This window comes from Scyliorhinus torazame, chromosome 10 (assembly GCF_047496885.1).
Source record: "Scyliorhinus torazame isolate Kashiwa2021f chromosome 10, sScyTor2.1, whole genome shotgun sequence".
In the NCBI taxonomy this organism is placed as follows: domain Eukaryota; kingdom Metazoa; phylum Chordata; class Chondrichthyes; order Carcharhiniformes; family Scyliorhinidae; genus Scyliorhinus; species Scyliorhinus torazame.
In genome coordinates, this window is record NC_092716.1 from 144223701 (window position 1) to 144243567 (window position 19867).

At 48.6% G+C, this 19867-nt stretch overlaps 1 protein-coding gene across 1 annotated transcript in view; it reads right to left on the bottom strand.

Annotated features, from left to right (window-relative positions):
- LOC140430265 (low choriolytic enzyme-like) overlaps nucleotides 1-19867 on the bottom strand; it is a 246281-nt gene that overhangs the window by 210081 nt on the left and 16333 nt on the right. Inside the window, exons 3-5 of the mRNA XM_072517690.1 lie at nucleotides 12848-12940; nucleotides 12738-12768; nucleotides 2118-2195 (exon numbers count right to left, since the gene is read on the bottom strand). Of these exons, the coding sequence (XP_072373791.1) occupies nucleotides 2118-2195; nucleotides 12738-12768; nucleotides 12848-12913 (175 nt within the window). The 5' untranslated portion in view covers nucleotides 12914-12940. The remainder of the gene's footprint in view (nucleotides 1-2117; nucleotides 2196-12737; nucleotides 12769-12847; nucleotides 12941-19867) is intronic.

A 19867-nucleotide genomic window follows, 5' to 3' on the forward strand; every position in this document is an offset into this window, starting at 1 on the left:
CATGCCGGCGGGACTTCGGTCCATCCGGCCCAGAGAATTGGGGCGGCCCCGTGGTCCATTGCGCCGTGCCGGTCCTCGCCATTCTGCGAGGCACGCGGCGGGGTTCACGTTGACGGGATTTTCGGGGAGTAGGAGAATATCGTTGGCGGCGGCGGGGCGGGATTTCTGCCGCCCCCCCCGGTGACTCTCCGAACCGGCGGGGGGTCGGAGAATTCCGCCCCTTACTCTTGGAATTTTAAAGATTGAGAGCGAGAAATAGTAAGGGAACCATTTTACATGAACAAATCACTTAGGTTCAATTTCCTTTTCTTTAGTTAACTGTTAGAATTATAGACTGCAGATAGTATCACATCTCTTCAAACAATCTTGTGTACCAGTTTGCACATGTTTACCTTTTGCTCGATTTATCACTCTACTGGAAACTCAAGGGCCGTAACCTTTGAGCGCCAGTATAGTGGAACTGGGAGTTATCCGAAAGACATGCTGGGAAACGGCATATGCCATGTACCACCACTACCACCCCCAGGGCGTTCCCAGGCAGATTTGCACAGCAATGACCTGTGAAGTGTAAATTTCTGATGGGCAATTGCCTTGCACTGGGAACAAACTGAAAATGTGATTTAAATCTAAACTTTGAATGTTTCCGGGCTGCATGAATAGTTACCCAGAAAATTTCAGAAGTAAAACCGCATCTACCTTACAGGTAATCATTTTACAGACCCACACCAACCTCCCAGGAGGCTCACCCACACTTCCGAACACCCAACTGCTCCCGCCAGAGTACTGCTCCACCCCCTCAATTAGTCCATATTCCTCCTCCTTTTTCATTCTGTCTGTCTTTTGAAAATATTGTGTACCCTGGAATATTACTTTCCCAATCTTGGTCACCTTGTAATAATGTCTCACTCATGCATTAGGCAGGTTCAGTCAGAATTAAAGGAACAGGCAGACCTGTTGCTTAAGGGAGAATCATTGGTATGTGCCTTTACGCCCAGGAAGGCAGAATATTGGCTCAGCCACATTGCTCCTGGATATGGCGTCATGTAAATTCTGAACTTTGTTAAATGCACACATGGGAGATTTGAAATCAACAGTGCCAATTTGTTGGCTACCTGAGAATTGAGTCTTTTTGGGGTTTTTTTTTAAAAAAGAGTACCCAATTCATTTTTTTCCAATTAAGAGGCAATTTAGCATGGCCAATCCACCTACCTTGCACATCTTTGGGTTGTGGGGGAGAAACCCACGCACACACGGGGAGAATGCGCAAACTCCACATAGGCAGTGACCCAGAGCCGCGGTTGAATCTGGGACCTCGGCGCCGTGAGGCAGCGATGCTAACCACTGTGCCACTGTGCTGCCCTGAGAATTAATTCTTAAAATAGTCTCACCAATTCATAACTTCCGTCTCGAAACATTGTTAACGTTAATGCTTAGCATTCAATGACGTTGACTAATAGCAATACACTGAATTGCGGTCATTTTATTAAGTACTTCAGTCTATTAATGATTTGCTCTTATGCATGTCTGTCAAGTGTCTATCTACACAACTTTAATATTAAGTTGTAACTTGTAGCCAAACGATATGCTTTTTGTCCAATGATTTTGATTTGGGAGGAAAGAGGTAACTCACTCAAACAGCTGCCCGAGAGAAAGCTAAAACAAAGATTGTTAAACAAAAGTAATTTTCTCCGACACCGTAAACGTGGTTCAATCTAAGGCAGTTTGGAAGTGGTTTCAAGCATCAAATAGTCCCTCGAACTACAACAGAAGGTAAAAACTCCCAGAGCATTTCTTAGTCGAGGGTTAAATGAGAATAAGAAAGGATTTATCTGACTTCATTATGTATATTTGTCAGGTTACTGAAACCTACCTTTTATGCACAATAGATATGCATCTTAAGATTCCATATAACAATCAATTTTAGGTTCTTCTTGCAGCATGAAACGGCAAAAAATGTTTTGAATACATTGACCAATAACTTGATCACCTGGATATTTTAAATCTTATTTCTTTTTTCATTGAGTTAACAACATTTATTCACATGTTCATGAAAAAATGTTTTAAGTCACCACAAAAACATAAAACAGTTAAACTCTTTAAGTCAATTGTTTCCTCACCAAGATGTTTGTTAATTTCCATAATGCTGCTACCTATGTCCAATTCACTGAAGTCTGTCCTTTTCCTTTTCAGCATATCTAAAAAAAAAAATCCATATTTATTTATTCACTCATTAAAAATGTGCCTCTCCAGTATTCATGTCTATAATCTGATTGGTCTTTTTGCCTGATCATTTTCCTGTCTCAGAGCTGACTTCATTTACAGAGCTGGTGATTAATGAGATGAACAGCCTCAGCTAAAAGTGATGGAAACTTAGGCAATGGAACATCAAGGGTCAAGGGTTCATTGATCTCACTGGGATGCTAGTCCAGGGCTCGGTATTGACCAGAAGATCTTGCAGCATCCACTTCATAAAACTGCTTCAATCTCCACAGACAAACAAATAATAAATCCACTGGACTACAACAATAAATTGCATTTATATAGCACTTCTAAAGTACAAGGGCCGGGATTCTCTAAAAACACGGCTAAGTGTTGACGCTGGCATAAACACCGGAGTGTTTCATGCCAGCGTCAACGGGCCTCTTGGCCCAGCGATTCTGTTGCCCACAGGGGACCAGCATGGCACTGGAGTGCTCTGTGCTGCTCCAGCTGCCGTACGCGGCCCTGCACTGCTCACCGCGGGTCCGCGCATACGCACGGCGGTCAGCCGTGGGTCCGCGCAAGCGAGCAGCGGCCACTTGCGCGCCTCCGCCGCACAACATGGCGGAAGAAGGTAGGACCCCGGATCGTGCATGCCCGCCGATCGGTAGGCCCCAATCGCGGGCCTGGCCGTCGTGGAGACCCCCTCCGGAGTCTAATCCACCGAACCCCGCACCAGACCGGCCACCACAGCCACGGGTCTGAGCTCCCGCCGGGTGGAACTATATGGGAAGCATGCCGGCGGAACTCGACGGGAGACCGGTCGACCGGGCAGAATCGCACAGAGGCCTGTTTCAACGGCCCCCGACCAGTGCCGCAACGACCGCATGCGGCTGGCGGCGATTCTCCGGTCACCCGAGAATCGTGTCCAGGCGTCGCGGGCCGTCTCCACATCAACGCCGATTCTCCGAGCCGGCGCAGGCTCGGAGAATCCCGGCCAGGGTGCTTCACATAAGACAATTTTTTAAATATATATATTTTATGAAGGCACATATAATTTTAACAACAGTTTTCAAGAGGAACAATCAACAGAACAAATAACACCCAGCCAACCAACAACCAAACCCAGCTAATGTGGCTTACATACACAATTCCCCAATCCCCTTTTCCCACGATGTGATTCCCACTTCAACCATCCCCCCATACCTCCCTCTTTCCCTTTGACCCCCTCCCAGTTTATAACTGCTGACATCTCAATTTTCCCCAAAGAAGTCAATAAACGGCTGCCACCTCCGGGCGAACCCTAACATCGATCCCCTCAGGGCGAACTTGATCTTCTCCAGTCTGAGAAACCCGGTCATGTCACTTCCCAAACCCCCGATTTTGGGGGTTCCGAGTCATTCCACGCCAATAAGTTCCATCTCTGGGCTACCAGGGAGGCAAAGGCCAAAACATCAGCCTCTCTCGTCCCCTGGACTCCCTGGTCTTATGACACACCAAAAACCGCCACCTCTGGACTCGAAACCACTCGTACCTCCAATACCGTGGACATGACATCGGCAAATCCTTGCCAAAATCCCCGATGTTTCGGACATGCCCAAAGCATGTGGACATGATTTGCGGGCCCTCCCGCGCACCGCCCACACCTATCCTCCACCCCGTCAAAGAACCTGCTCATATGGGCCACAGTCATATGTGCCCTGCGGACCACCTTGAATTGTATCAGGCTAAGCCTGGCACACGACGAGGACGCGTTAACCCTACTCAGGGCACCTCCCGCTTATAATTCCTTGCCCAATTTTACCTCCCATTTTCGCTTCACCGCCCCTATTGGGGTTCCCTCCCATTCCATGAGTTCTTTATTAATTTCCGAGACCATACCCTCCCCCAGCCCCGTTTTCGATCCTGGGGCGGTAGGTACGGAAAAGTCGAGACCTGCCTCTGCACAAAGTCCCTCGCCTGCAGGTATCGGAACCCATCCACCCTGGGCAGCTCAAAGTCCTCCTCCAAATCCTCCAAGCACAGAAAGCTGCCATCAACAAACAGGTCTCCAAACCACTCGATTCCCGCTCGTTGCCACCTCCGGAACTTCCCATCCAGCCCCCCCAGCGCAAACCGGTGTTTGCCACGAATTGGTGTACATACCGACGCACCCTCAACTCCCATGTGCTTTCGCCACTGTCTCCACAGCCTCAAGGCCGCCGTTACCACCGGGTTTGTGGAGTACCGAGCCTGCGATAACAGCAGAGGTGCCGTTACCAGTGCCCCTAAACTTGTGCCCCTATATGAGGCCGCCTCCGCCCGCTCCCATACTGACCCCTCCCCCACTACCCACTTCCTAACCATTGCTATGTTCGCCGCCCAGTAGTATTTTCTGAAATTCGGCAGGGCCAGCACCCTCTCCCATCGACCCCGCTCCAGCAGCACCTTCTTTGCCCGCGGGGGTTTACCCGGCCACACAAACCTTGAGATCACCGCATGCACCATCTTAAATAAAGCCTTGGGGATAAAAATAGGCAGGCACTGAAAAATAAACAAAAACTCCAAGAGAACCGTCATCTTTACCGTCTGCACCCTCCTCGCCAGTGACAGCGGAGGCCTATCCCATCTTCTAAAATCCCCCTTCATCTGCTCCACTAACCGCCCCAAATTCAGCTTGTGTAACTGCTCCCAATCCCGCGCCACCTGGATATCCAAAAACCTAAAGCTCCCTCTGCCATTTCTGCTGCTAACCTCGCAGTTCTAACCCTCTGCTCTTCCACAAGAGTTCTCACTACATCAGGAATTGAATTTTTAAACTCCTCCAAAAGTAGAATTTCTCTGAGAGCTTCATACGTTTGGTCGATTTTCAAAGCCCTTATCCACCTATCAAAATTACTCTGTTTGATCCTTTCAAACTCCATGTATGTTTGACCAGGTTCTTTCCTTAAATTTCTGAACCTTTGTCTGTCGGCTTCAGGCACTAGTTCATGTGCACCCAAGATGGATTTTTTCCACCTCCTCTTGCGTCCTAGATACGTCCTCTGATAGTGATTCAAACACTTCACTAGCTCTACCTACCAACTTTGTTTGAATCAGTAATACCCACAAGTCCTGTGGCCATTTAATTTGCTTAGCTACCTTCTCAAATGAAATGGAAAAAACTTCTCCCTCCTTCTCATCAAACCTTCGCAATGCTTGGACATATTTAAATAGATCCCCACCAAGCCTTCGACTATGACGCTCTCTCTCACTATCCTCATCGCTATCCTCAAACTGTACGTTTCTCTTTACATCCGCCAATTTTAACTGATTGTCATGTTTCTTGACCATTTTCTGAAGTTAAAACTCTTTCTCTTTTTCCCTGATCTATATCTCCCTTTCTCTTTCTTGGTGTTCTGCTAGGGCTGTTCTTTCTTTTTTTCTTTCTTCTCTCTCCTTTTCTCTTTCTTCTCTCTCCTTTTCTCTTTCTTTTTCCCTCATTTTATATTCAGCTGTTTTAATTTTCTTTCATATTTACATTTCTTAATCAGTAACCGAATTTTTGCCATTTCGAATTAGTCTGACTGTATCTCAGGCAATTTTCAATGCTCAGCTACCGCCGTAAGTACCTCTTCTTTTTGTATGCTGTCAGGTAACGTTAACTGCAATGTTTTGCCAAACCTAAAAGCCTTTTTTTTGTCTCTGTTCGTAAGGTACTGCGTGACCTTCTCCATCCCCAAAAACACCCGAGCCTCTGAAAGAGCCATGTCCACAACACACTCCCTACCCAAACTGGAATACCACACTAGCGGCGGGATTCTCCCCTACCCGGCGGGGCGGGGGGTTCCGGCGTAATGGAGTGGCGGGAATCACTCCGGCGTCGGGCCGCCCCAAAGGTGCAGAATTCTCCGCACCTTTAGGGGCCAAGCCCTCACCTTGAGGGGCTAGGCCCACGCCGGAGTGGTTTCCGCTCTGCCGGCTGGCGGGGAAGGCCTTTGGCGCCACGCCAGCCGGCGCCGTAAGGTCTTCGCCGTGCGACGCATGCGCAGGAGCGTCAGCGGCCACTCACGGCATCCCCGCACATGCGCAGGGGAGTGGGTCTCTTCCGCCTCCGCCATAGTGAAGACCATGGCGAAGGCGGAAGAAAAAGGGTGCCCCCACGGCACAGGACCGACCACGGAGCGGTGGGTTCAAATCGCGGGCCAGGCCACCGTGGGGGCATCCCCCAGGGCCAGATCGGCCCGCACCCCCCCCCCCAGGAGCCCGGAGCCTGCCCGCGCCGCCTTGTCCCGCCGTTCAAAAGGAGGTTTAATCCACACCGGCGGGCGAGGGTTGACAGCGGCGGGAGTTTGGCCCATCGCGGGCCGGAGAATCGCCGGGGGTGGGCCCGCCGACCGGCGTGATTCCCGCCAACCGGCGTGGCGCGATTCCCGCCGACCGGCGTGGCGCGATTCCCACCGACCGTCGTGGCGCAATTCCCACCCCCGCCGAATCTCTGGTGACGGAGAATTCGGGACACGGCGGGGGCAGGATTCACGCCAGCCCCCCCCCGATTCTCCGACCCGGTGGGGGGTCGGAGAATCGCGCCCCAGAAAAGCAAACACAAATATGTTCACCCCTCACTGTCTTTAAGTTCACTAAGCCAACACAATCACGGAAGATAGACTTTTACCCCACAAGCCCCCAGTTGATTATGGGCCAGGGTTTAGAGAACATCAAAGTATATCATGGAGTTCACCTGACCCACAACTTTTAATAGATTTTGGTTATGGGGAGCACAAGGATCCACTTTCCAGGTGTTATGCAACAGAGACCTTAAGTATTTTAAAAACAAAACAATGTTTATTCTGTGAATCCAGTTAACATTTTATAAACACACATTAAACAGTTTATCAACTACCAACACAAATAATCCCCACAGATACAATACTTTATAGATAGCCCTTAATAACTTTCCGAACAACATCCAGAAGTCAAAGACCCTTTTAAATAAAGTCAGTAGGTTTGAATTCTCTACAGAGAAAGTAGGTATCACTTTTAAATTATCAAGTGGTCTGGAGACATTCTTTAGCCTGCAGAGAGAGAAGTCAAAATACACCTTCTTGCTTGAATGCAGCTCCCCAACTGAAAACGAAACCAAAAACTCATCTACAAAACAGCTTCCAGCTCAAAACGAAAGTAAAAGCCAGAAACACAGCTCAGCTACACCCACACAATGACACCACTGCAGCTATTTGATAAACACACTTTCTTAAAGGGACTGTCATGTGAGAGTGCATTCAGGAAATGGATGTTTAAGTAATGTACCTTTAAGAAATGCAGTGATGTCAGAGAGTGGATGGAGCTGAGCTCAGTTCAGCCATTTTGAGGTTAGTTCTGAATTTAGTTTCATTTTGGAAAGAGCTTGGGGTGTGTCTGTGTTTGCAATGAGCTGGATCTGCTGTGATCTCTGCCATGAAAGACTATCTCTGGATCATTTGGATGATTTAAACTCATAATAGTAAAGCCTTTAACCTGATGTGTTTCTGTTTAAAGGTGTTGATGTTGAAAGGAATAACTGAAGGATTATTAAGTGTTGTAATATTTTCGGGGTTATCTTTGAAGTAAGGGGTGTTAAGAGATCCAATGTTTATTTAAGAGGTTAAGTTGAGTTCATGGAATAAACATTGTTTTGTGTTTAAAAACCCACGTGTCCAATTGTAATCCCACACCTAGGGAACAAGCCGTGTGCTCGGAAAAGCAACAATAGCATTAAAGGGGGAGGTTGGTTGAACTCCATGATACGTTTTGGAGTTCTGAAAACACCTCTCCCATAACAGGACCCTCACATGACACCATTCATCTCTACCGGGTCCAAAATCGTATTCCCCACCTGTCCTTCACTTTCCCAATCTCCCTTGCCGCTTCCCGTTTCCTTAACTGGTGTGCTAGCATCCTGCTAGCCTTCTCCCCATATTCATACACCGCCCTTCTCGCCTTTTTCAACTGCCCCACCGCCTTCCCTGTGGATAGCAACCCAAAGTCCATCTGCAGCTTCTACCGCACCTTCAATAACCCCGCCTCCGCTGCCTCCGAGTACCTCCTGTCCATCTGGAGAATATCCCTTACTAATCTATCCATCTTCACCCGCTCTGCCTTCTCCGTGTGCCCGTATCGAGATAAATTCCCCTCTCACCATTGCGTTCAGCGCCTCCCATACCAAAGCTGCCGAGACCTCCCCTGTATTGTTTATCTCCACATACCTCCAAATGGCCTCCCTCACCAACACAAACATCTCCTCCTCCTCCTCCGCTAATAGTCCTACCTCTAACCTCTAGTACGGGCACTGGCTCCCCTCCTTGCTGACCTGCAAGTCCACCCAGTGAGGGGCATGGTCCGACATTACCATTGTCGAGTACTCAACGTCCACCACCCCCGCCAACAACGTCCTATCCATAACAAAAAAGTAAATTCGGGAGTACACTTTGTGTACATGGGAAAAGAATGAGTACTCTTTGCTCTCGGCCGCCAAAACCTTCACGGATCTACCCCCCCCATCTGTCCCTTTAGCTCTTTTGCAACTGCCGATACCCTGCCTGTCCTCGAACCCGACCGATCCAGCCTTGGATCCATAACCGTATTAAGGTCCACTCCCCATAATCAGCCGATGTGACTCCAGATCAGGGATCACATAAGACAACTTTTAACATCAAGCCATAGAAAGAATGTTAGGGAAGGTGACAAAAACTTGATGTAAGTGTTAGGTTTTCAGCAACATCTTAAATTAGCAAAGATTTAGGGGAGGAATTCCAGATTATAAAACTAAAACTGCTGAAGGCATAGCTGTCAATGATGCAAATTCTGGAATGTATAAGTCTGGAATTCAAAGAATGCAGAGTTAGAACAATCGAATAGAACCACAGAATTGCTACAGTGCTGAAGGAGGCAGCCTACGTAGGACCACTCTCCAGCCTTATCCCTGTAACCCCACCTAACCTGGACACTAGGGGGCAATTTAGCATGGCCAATCCACCTAACCTGCACATCATTGGACTGTGGATTGTCAGAAGCTTTATTCCAGGGTGGAAGAGTCAATTGATAGGTGTAAGGTAGGAGGGGCAAGGTTAAAAGGGGATGTACAAGGCAAGTGTTTTTACACAGCGGGTGGTGGGAGCCTGGAACTCGCTGCCGGGGGTTGTAGTGGAAGCAGATACAATAGTGATTTTTAGTCTTGACAAATACATGAATAGAATGGGAATAGAGGGATATGATCCCCTGAAGAATAGGGGATTTTAGTTCAGACGGGCAGTATGGTCGGTGCAGACTTGGAGGGCCGAAGGGCCTGTTGCTGTGCTGTAATTGTCTTCGTTCTTTGAGACCGGAGCACCTGGAGTAAACCCATGCCTATACAGTTAGAAAGTGCAAACTCCACACCGACAGCCACCCAAACCCGATTGAATCAGGGTCTCTGGGTTCAAGGGGCCATTTGATGCTTGGAACCACTTCTAAACTGTGAGGCAGCAGTGCTAACCAGTAATGTTCTGGGAGATAGTTGTATGGAATCTCCATACAGATTGTGCATAAAAGATTGGTTTCAGCAGTGCTAACCACTGTTGCCACCCCATTAGTTCAAGGTAATTCAGAAGGGAGAGCTTAGAGGATATATGCTATGCACATTCCTACACAAACTACAAGTTCACAGAAGGTTATTAGGTTGGAAGTTACAGAGAAAGCGAAGGGCAAGGCCATGGCGAAGTTTGATCATAAGGATGTGAATTTTAAATTTGAGGTGTTGCTGGACCTGAAGTTAATGTATGTAAGTAAGCACATGATGGTGGGTGAACAGGACTTGGTACAAGTTGAAATAAAGGTGGAAGAGTTTTGAATTCAGTCGAGCTTATGGAGGGAGGAACATGGGAGGTCAGCCAGGGGAGCATCAAAATAATCGAGTCTGGATGTAAGAAAAGACAGAGGTAAATAAGAGAGGATATGGTGTTGCTAGTTGAACTCCAGGTTGAATAGTATACCATGCTGAGGACCATCTTGTTCAGCCTCCAAGTTGTGAGGGAGAAGGATGGAGTCAGTGCTAGGGAGCAGAGTTTGTGACAGGGGCTGAAGACAAATACTTCGATCTTCCCAATTTTAATTGGAGGAAATGTCACCTCATCAATTCCTGGATGTCAGACTTGCAACATAAAATTAGAGACTGAGGAGAGTCCTGAGTAAGAGCTGTGTGAGAGCCACGCAATATGTGAAGGCTGAAGTTATTGCATGCATTGGAAAACAAGTCCTTGTTACATTGCATGTCCAGCTCTGACCTGGCAGCTAGTGCACAGTCATCAGTAAACAACTGACAGGTGCACAGAAGCGAAAAGGTGAACAAAGAGAAATATAGTCCATTGTGTGCCATGCCAATCTTGCCATGAAGTTTCACAACCCACAGGCCTGTCGGCAGTGGGGGTAGAAAGGCGAGGAAAAGAGCAAGGTTGCAAAATCCTTGGTTATTGCTATGTTTTCTCCATATTTCTATTCATTTAAGGTGTAAAATAGCAACCAAGTTTTCTCAGTAACTAAAGTTCTTCTCTTTCGTGATTTTTGCTCATTTGCTCAGGTGTCACAATGTTCAAAAAGCTGTTCTTTTGCTCGTTCCCGTTTTTATGTGGAAAGCTGCCAGAGAAGAAATTGAGTCATTATATAAAGAAATGCGACTAAACTGATTTGTTTGAATATCTGTGCCTCCTTTGAGTGCATTACTGCTGAACATTCACAGTTCTTTCTGTGCAGTCCAAAAACATCCTGTGACAAATGTGACCCGATGCCAGTGCAACAATGTGAAAAAGGGCAGTTAGGAATGTGCAACAAATGCTGCTTTGCCATCAATGCACACAATTTAGGAATAAGAAAAAGAACAACGCCAAATAAACAAAGTACAGACGGTGGAATAGTATTGGGTGTATATTTCGAATCAGTAAAATGCAGTTCCAGTTAGGGCATCTATTGACAGAAAGAGGAGAATGGCGACAACTAAAGAGAATAATACCAGTTACTCATTAATACATGTTATAATAATAATTTTTATTAGTGTCACAAGTAGGCTTACATTAACACTGCAACAAAGTTACTGTGAAAAGCCTCTGGTCACCACATTCTGGTGCCTGTTCCGGTACACTGAGGGAGAGTTCAGAACGTCCAATTCATTTAACAAGCACATCTTTTGGGAATTCTGGGAGGAAACCGGAGCACCCTGAGGAAACCCGCGCAGACACAGGGAGAACATGCAGACTGCACAGACAGTGACCCAAGTCAGGAATTAAACCTGGGTCCCTGGTGCTGTGATGCAGCAGTGCTAACCACTGTGCCGCCCTATTCTGAAACAAATGCTAATGTGTACCTAACATATGTCGTAACATCTAAGCAGCTGCTGTACTCCACTTAGGTGTCACCCTGGGTTCAGTGGTAGTATTCTAGCTTTTTGAGGCAGAACATGTGGCCTCAAGAGCACTTCAGACACTGGCCTGACACTTCAATGCAGTGTAATGGAGTACTGCATTGCTCGAGACATCAGCTTTTAAATAAGATATTAAACCATGGCCTCTTCTGCCCTCTCAGTTGCCATGCATTGCATTACACTGCACAGCTACCTCACAGCGGCAGGCACCCGGGTTCAATTCCGGCCTTGGGTAGCTGTCTGTGTGGAATTTGCATTTTACCTCCTTGTCTGCGTGGGTTTCCTTCGGGTTATCCAGTTTCCTCCCACAGTCCAAAGATGTGCAGGTTAGTTGGTTGGCCATGCTAAATTGCCTCTCAGAGCTCAAAGGATGCGCAGATTAGGTGGGGTTATGGGGATAGGGCAGGGGAGTGGGCCTAGGTGGGGTGCAGATGGTCGGTGCAGATGGGCTGAATGGCCTCCTTCTGCACTAGGGATTCTATGGCGCTACGTAAAGGATGCCAAGGCAGTCATCCGAGAGTAAGGGCTATTCTGACCAATATTTCCCTCAGCCAACAATCTAGTAGCTGTTTATGGGATTATGCCATGCACAATTTGCTAACCACAATTATAATAATGACGACTTAATTGCCTGTAAAACACCTGAAGCCACCTGTGGTTGTGAAAGGTGCTCTCAAAATACACACACATTCATTATTTGTATTTGTTTTAATGGTTCAAAATTTTAAGAAAAGGACATCAAAAATAAAACAATTTATCCTAAGGCATTTCAAATGAATTACAAATTATATTCACATTTTGATCCTTTCCATTAAGTCATTCTTAAGCTCAGGCGTCACAATTATTTCAATGCTTACTTGCTACCAGCAGTAATTATCCCAAATTTCCTGCATACTAAAAAAGAAACAAAGGGTTTTGATATCTTTATCACTGCCACAACAAATTAATGTGAATTGATCCTTGACTATTTAATTTACTGCTCAAAATCATTAATGGCAGCTCACCAGCACCTTCTCAAAGAAAATTAAGGATGGGCAATAAATGCTGGCCTCGCCAGAGACGCCCACATCCCATGAACGAATAAACAAAAATGACCAACTTTACCGTTAAATCGGAGAACATTTAGGAATGAATATCTGAAGAAACAAACCTTGCATTATCGGTGACATCGAATTGTCCACCTACGATAAAACAATAATAATTACCAAGATCATTAATGACATTTCAGTAAATAGTATTCTTATCACACTCTCGTCTTACCGCGACAACTTTGGTGCCTGAAGTGCTCATCACAGAAAAGAGCAACAAAGCAGATGTGAAATTCATCTTCTGCGGTTACAGCTTTATATAGAGCTTATATAAATGAAAAAAGAGAAATGTTAGAAAGTGGTTCAAGAAAATTGACTGAATAATGTCACTTAAAAAAACTTTTATTAATTGTTAGGTGATTCCACGAATAATAACAAATACATTTACTTTATCAGTGAGGTCAGTTTGCATTAGTTTGCAAGCGATCTACATGTATAACAGATCGTTCATTTTCGATTTTGTCATTATTGATTTTATTAGCAATTCCTGAAGAAAAGTATCATGAGTTATGCTAATTCAATGACCTAAACACAGAATACAATTGGTTAATTATAGCAATGATTTTGTTGTAACCCAAGGAAATTATGGTTATATTTTAAGATCTGTTTTACTTCAGGAATTGCAAATGAACATAATGGGACTATTATGTATTGGTGCCTCTGAAACCTGAATTCAGATATGTTTAAGGGAGTGCTAGCAGCAGGGACTCTAGTGAAGATCGGATATTTATCGCTCATTAATAGAAAGTCTATCAAGAATCTTTTTAAACGTTTCTCTCGAGGTAACAGATATCAATGGCCACAAGGAAATTATGACCATATGAATCCTAGCAAGAAATCAATGCAAACCTGCAACCAGCTAATATGCTTACTTGTTCTAGAAAGAATTATTTGAGTCTCACACATTGCAAAAGGTGAAATCGCTGCAGTTAACTGGTTGAATAATACTCACAATGGAGCAATTGGATGACGACTGAGTAGTAAACAGTTCTCCTGGTACTCAGGCGGTAATTTATCCCTCAAACAACATTACTAAAACAATTGGTCATTTGTTTCATTGCTGTTTGTAGGTGTTTGAGGTGTACAAATTGGCTATAGTATTTGTGGTAATACCAGGTATTGCAGTACCTGAGAGGTGGATGCCCATTGGCTAGACCTAGGCGTCTACCATTGGCCAATGTACATAGCTCCTCCCTGAGAGGCGGGGATAAGAACCAATGCCGTCCCAGCAGCCTTCACTTTCTGTATTGAAGCTGCTGGGTACAGTTCTAGCTGATTAAAGCCTATTAGTATGACTCTCCTTGTCTCTCGAGTAATTGATTGTGCATCAATTTAATCAGCTATTACTTCTGAAAGGATGGACCTCCGCATCAAGCCAGAGTGCCTTCAGCTCAGTCACCACGCAGACAACTCCGCTGCTATCTTCAAGCACTGGCTGGCGTGTTTTAAGAGCTTCGTCGACACGGCCGCCGACACCCCCACGGAAAGGGAGAAAATGCACCTTCTACGCTCCCGAGTCAGCCGTGCAATCTACCCTCTGATCGAGGAGGCGGAGAATTATGCTGCAGCTATCGAGCTGCTAGAAGGACATTACATCCGTCCTCTGAACCAGGTCTACGCCGTCACCTGTTGGCAACTAGAAGGCAGAGCCCTGAAGAAACACTGGAAGACTTCTATCGGGCTCTACTAGTGCTGGGCCGGAACTGTGGCTGCCCAGCAGTCACGGGGAACGAGCACACGGAACTTTTAATTCGGGACGCTTTTGTGGCAGGTATGTCTTCCCCCGACATCCGCCGAAGGCTCCTTGAAATGGACACGCTGGGCCTCACTGAGGCACGGGCCCTGGCAGGATCCATGAACGTTGCGTACAAAAACGCACTGGCTTTTGCTCCCGGGCACACGGCGCCCCATGGGCTGCGTGGCACCCCGTCGCGGCAGCCCCCCAGACTTTCCCGCGAACCCCACAGGCCTGCGCCGCTAGACGGCCCGTATTCACCGCCGGCCAACGCTGCTTCTTCTGTGACCAAGTGAATCATCCCCGCGCGTGCTGCCCGGCCCGCACCGCCACCTGCAAAGGGTGCGGCAAGAAAGGCCACTATGTCACGGTCTGCCAGGACCGCGCCGTGGCAGCGGTCGCCAGCGACTATCAGCAGCCTTTGTTTCAGGTCCCGGCCGTCCAAGGCCCACCGCCGCCCTCCTATCCCCGGGCAACGTGCGACCCACGGGCGTGGCCATTTTGCCCCCCGGCCACCACGCTGGTTGGGTGGGTGCCACAATTTTGTCCCTCGCCGACGCCATCTTCTGCATCCCCGGACTCCATGTGCGACCCGTGGCTGACGCCATCTTGGATGGGGCCTCAAGCCCCCCGCACTGCCGACTCCACGCTGCCTGACCAGAACTCCCCCTTGCTGCAGCTAGCCTCCGTTACCCTGGACCGGCCTCAAGCCCCCAGCACCGCCGACTCCACGCTGCCTGACCAGAACTCCCCCTTGCTACAGCTGGCTTCCGTTACCCCGGACCGGCCTCAGGCACCCAGCACTGCCGACTCCACGCTGCCTGACCAGACCTTCCCCTTGCTGCAGCTGGCCTCCATGACCCTGGACCAGAGTCGGCCCCGCACGCTAGCGAAAGCCACCACAGCGATCGCCATCAACGGCCACATGACATTGTGCCTGATCGACTCTGGGAGCATGGAAAGCTTTGTCCACCCCGACACGGTAAGTCGCTGTTCTCTTGTCATCCATCCCATAAACCAACGGATCTCGCTGGCCTCCAGGTCACACGCAGTGGAGATAAAGGGGTTCTGCCTAGCGAACCTCACTGTCCAAGGCAGGGAATTCCGCAATTTCCGCCTGTACGTTCTGCCGCACCTCTGCGCAGCCACCCGTCTAGGGCTGGACTTCCGGTGCCACCTACAAAGCCTGACCTTTAAATTTGGCGGCCCTATACCCGCCCTTACTGTCTGCGGCCTCGCGACCCTTAAGGTCGACCCGCCTTCCCTGTTGCCGAACCTCACCCCGGATTGCAAACCCGTCGCCACCAGGAGCAGACGGTACAGTGCCCAGGACCAGACCTTCATCAGGTCCGAGGTCTAAAGGCTGCTGAAGGAAGGGGTCATCAAAGCAAGCAACAGCCCCTGGAGGGCTCAAGTAGTGGTGGTAAAGACCGGGGAGAAACATAGGATGATCATCGACTACAGCCAGACCATCAACCGGTTTACGCAGCTGGACGCGTACTCTCTCCCCCGTATAGCCGACCTGGTAAACAGGATTGCGCAATACAAGGTTTTCTCCACGATGGATCTCAGGTCTGCCTACCACCAGCTGCCCCTCCATCATGGGGACTGCCAGTACACTGCCTTCGAAGCAGATGGGCGGCTCTATCACTTTTTAAGGGTTCCCTTCGGTGTCACGAACGGGATCTCGGTCTTCCAGCATGAGATGGACCAAATGGTTGACCGGTACGGCTTACGCGCAACGTTCCCATATCTTGATAACGTCACCATCTGCGGCCATGACCAGCAGGACCACGACACCAACCTCCGAAAATTTCTCCAGACCGCGAATCTCCTTAATCTGACCTATAATAAGGAGAAATGCGTGTTTAGCACCGACCGTCTAGCCATCCTAGGCTACGTAGTGCGAAATGGAGTCATAGGCCCCGAGCCTGAACGCATGCGTCCCCTCATGATTCCACCTCCCTCACTGCCCCAAGGCCCTAAAGCGCTGCCTCGGCTTCTTTAGTTATTATGCACAATGGGTCCTTAATTACGCATACAAGGCTCGACCCCTGATCCAGTCCACAAGCTTCCCCCTGTTGACGGAGGCCCGCCAGGCCTTCTGCCGCATCAAAGCGGACATCGCAAAAGCCACGATGCGCGCCATCGACGAGTCCCTCCCCTTCCAGGTCGAGAGCGACGCGTCCGACGTAACTCTGGCGGCCACCCTCAACCAAGCGGGCAGGCCCGTGGCTTTCTTCTCCCGCACTCTCCATGCTTCCGAAATTCGCCACTCCTCGGTCGAAAAGGAGGCCCAGGCCATAGTAGAAGCTGTGCGACATTGGAGACATTACCTAGCCGGCAGGAGATTCACTCTCCTCACGGACCAACGGTCGGTGGCCTTCATGTTCGATAATGCACAGTGGGGCAAGATAGAACTCTCCACCTACAATTACGAGATCTTGTACCGTCCCGGGAAGCTGAACGAGCCTCCTGAAGCCCTGTCCTGCGGCACTTGTGCCACCGCACAAGTGGAACGCCTCCAAGCCCTCCACGAGGACCTCTGCCACCCGGGGGTCACTCGTTTCTTTCATTTCGTTAAGACCCGCAACCTGCGCTACTCCATCGAGGTCAGGACAGTCACCAGGGACTGCCGAATCTGCGCGGAGTGCAAACCGCACTTTTACCGGCCAGAGAGAGCGCATCTGATAAAGGCTTCCCGTCCCTTTGAACGCCTCAGCATGGATTTCAAGGGCCCCCTCCCCTCCACCGACCGCAACACGTATTTCCTGAGCGTGATTGACGAATACTCCCGGTTCCCATTCGCCATCCCCTGCCCGGACATGACCACGACCACCGTCATCAAGGCCCTCCAGGGTATTTTTACACTGTTCGGTTTTCCCGCATACATTCATAGTGATAGGGGGTCCTCCTTTATGAGCGACGAACTGCGTCAATTCCTGTTCAGCAAAGGCATCGCCTCCAGCAGGACGACCAGTTACAACCCCTGGGGAAACGGGCAGGTAGAGAGGGAGAACGGAACGGTCTGGAAGACCGTCCTGCTGGCCCTTCGGTCCAGGAATCTCCCAGTCTCCCGCTGGCAAGAAGTCCTCCCAGTGGCCCTTCACTCCATTCGGTCGCTGCTATGTACTACCACAAACCAGACACCTCACGAACGTCTCCTTGTTTTCCCCAGGAAATCCTCCTCCGGGACCTCGCTCCCAACCTGGCCAGCGACACCCGGACCTGTCCTGATGCGGAAACATGTGAGGGCGCACAAGTCGGACCCGTTGGTCGAGAGGGTCCACCTGCTGCATGCCAACCCCCAGTACGCCTACGTGGCGTTCCCCGACGGCCGCCACGACATGGTCTCCCTTGGGGACCTGGCACCCGCCGGAGCCCCACGCGCACCCGCACCATTTCCCCCACCCCCACCCTCCCCGCAGCACCTGACCGGAGGGTCAGTACTGCCGCCGCCCCTACCCGGCGCCGAACGGGCACCGACGCCCCCTACAGGCGCCCCTCCCCCTGCCCACTTTTCGCCCCAACAGCGCCACCTAGGGGTGACAACGCTGCCAGGGAGGAAGACACCACGTTCCCGGAGCAACAACCTGGCAGCATGGGGTTTCTTAAATGAGAAATTCCATTGGCAAGCGAATGGTGTACTGCAGAGAAACATGCAGCTGGGGACCGGAAAATCCAGCCTGCAGTTTTTAGACGGACTGTGTTGGAGCGGCCCAAAGAGAATTAAAGGACACGGGCCGGGATTCTCCGAAATCCCGGCCAAGTGTTGACACCAGCATAAACACTGGAGAGGTGTACGCCGACGTCAACGGGCCTCCTGGCCCAGCAATTCACTGGTCTTCAGGGAGCTAGTACGGCGCCGGAGTGCTGCGCGCTGCTCCGGCGCTGAAAGGCTGGCGCGGGTCTGCGCATGCGCGGGCTCGGAGAATCCGCCCATGATTTTTGAATGCGAAAAGTTTGGAATCCCTCGTGAAGGAGACAAAGTTTTAATGAGATTGTTTAATTCACAATGGATGCTGAATGTTTGGATGGGTTGCACAGAAATTCATGGGATCTGTCTTGGTTGCATCAGCCATTTATTATGCAATGTGGTGTGTTTTACTTGTTAATTTGCATGTATCTTAAGTTAATTCTGAATGTTAAGAATGTAAGATAGATATTGTAAATTGTTTTACATTTCTGACTTTGCAAAGTAAAGTTTATTATGTCTGCTCAAACAAATTGTGGAATCTTGTGGTTTTATTCTCTCTTATTGAGGATTTTGTTACTTTAAACAAAAAGTTACAGGTCGCTCACTGGATTGTACCAAGAATGTGGGTGGCTGGCCCAGGATAACACTGCAATGAAGTTAGCGTGAAAATTCCCCAATCGCCACAGTCCGGCGCCTGTTCGGGTACACTGAGGGAGAATTCAGAATGTCTAATTCACCTAACAGCCGTCTTTCGGGACTTGTGGGACAAAACTGGAGCACCCGGAGGAAACCCACGCAGACACAAAGGTGCAAACTCTGCACAGACATTGACCCAAGCCAGGAATCGAACCCAGGTCCCTGATGCTGTGAAGCAACAGTGCTAACCACTGTGCTTCCATGCCACCCTATTTCTGCCTATAAAAGCATTCACTAGATTCAAAAACATTCAAAAAGAATACAGCAAAATGAAATGAAAATTTAATGAAAATCGCTTATTGTCACGAGTCGGCTTCAATGAAGTTACTGTGAAAAACCCCTAGTCGCCACATTCCGGCGCCTGTTCGGGGAGGCTGGTACGGTATTACTTGGTGCACACAGCATAAATAACTTTGCATGGTAGCACATCATATCAAGTATGTCAAAGCAATGCACATCTTCAATAAAAGCAAATACTTAACACTCAATATTGTACTTATTACTAAATATTCTAAAAGAAAACTCACTCGGCGCGATTCTACAGCCTCGTTGCGCTCTCGCTCAAGCGAAACGAGTCCGGTGAATAGTGAGAGAGGCCAAAAACGAGAGAACCGCGCCAGGCGCAAACAGTCTGCGTTGTAACCGGCCCGCTCCCATAGGTGAAATCGGAAACTCGCCATAGCGTGGCGAGGAACCAATTATCACCACGAAAGCCCCATTTCCATTACTGTTTTACTTTACAGGTAATTGCAAATGAAACAAGATCTGCAGTTCAGCTGGTGTCCATGGACATAAGGACAAAGCCTTTTTAAGACAAAGAAGAGATGAACTGGACATTAATAAAAATTTGAAAGCCAACGACACTGTTGTTTGAATTTGGGACAATTGTGGGATGTAGAAAGGCAATGTAATTTAGTAAGCTACATTATAAAAAAGATGTAATTTAAGACAAAAAACAAGCAGTCAAAATATTACTGCCTGGAATCAAATGGAAATGTTTGATTTCTGTTTTAAACATGAAGATATTTTATTGGACTGAAAGATTTCCCCAGGATTCATGGTTG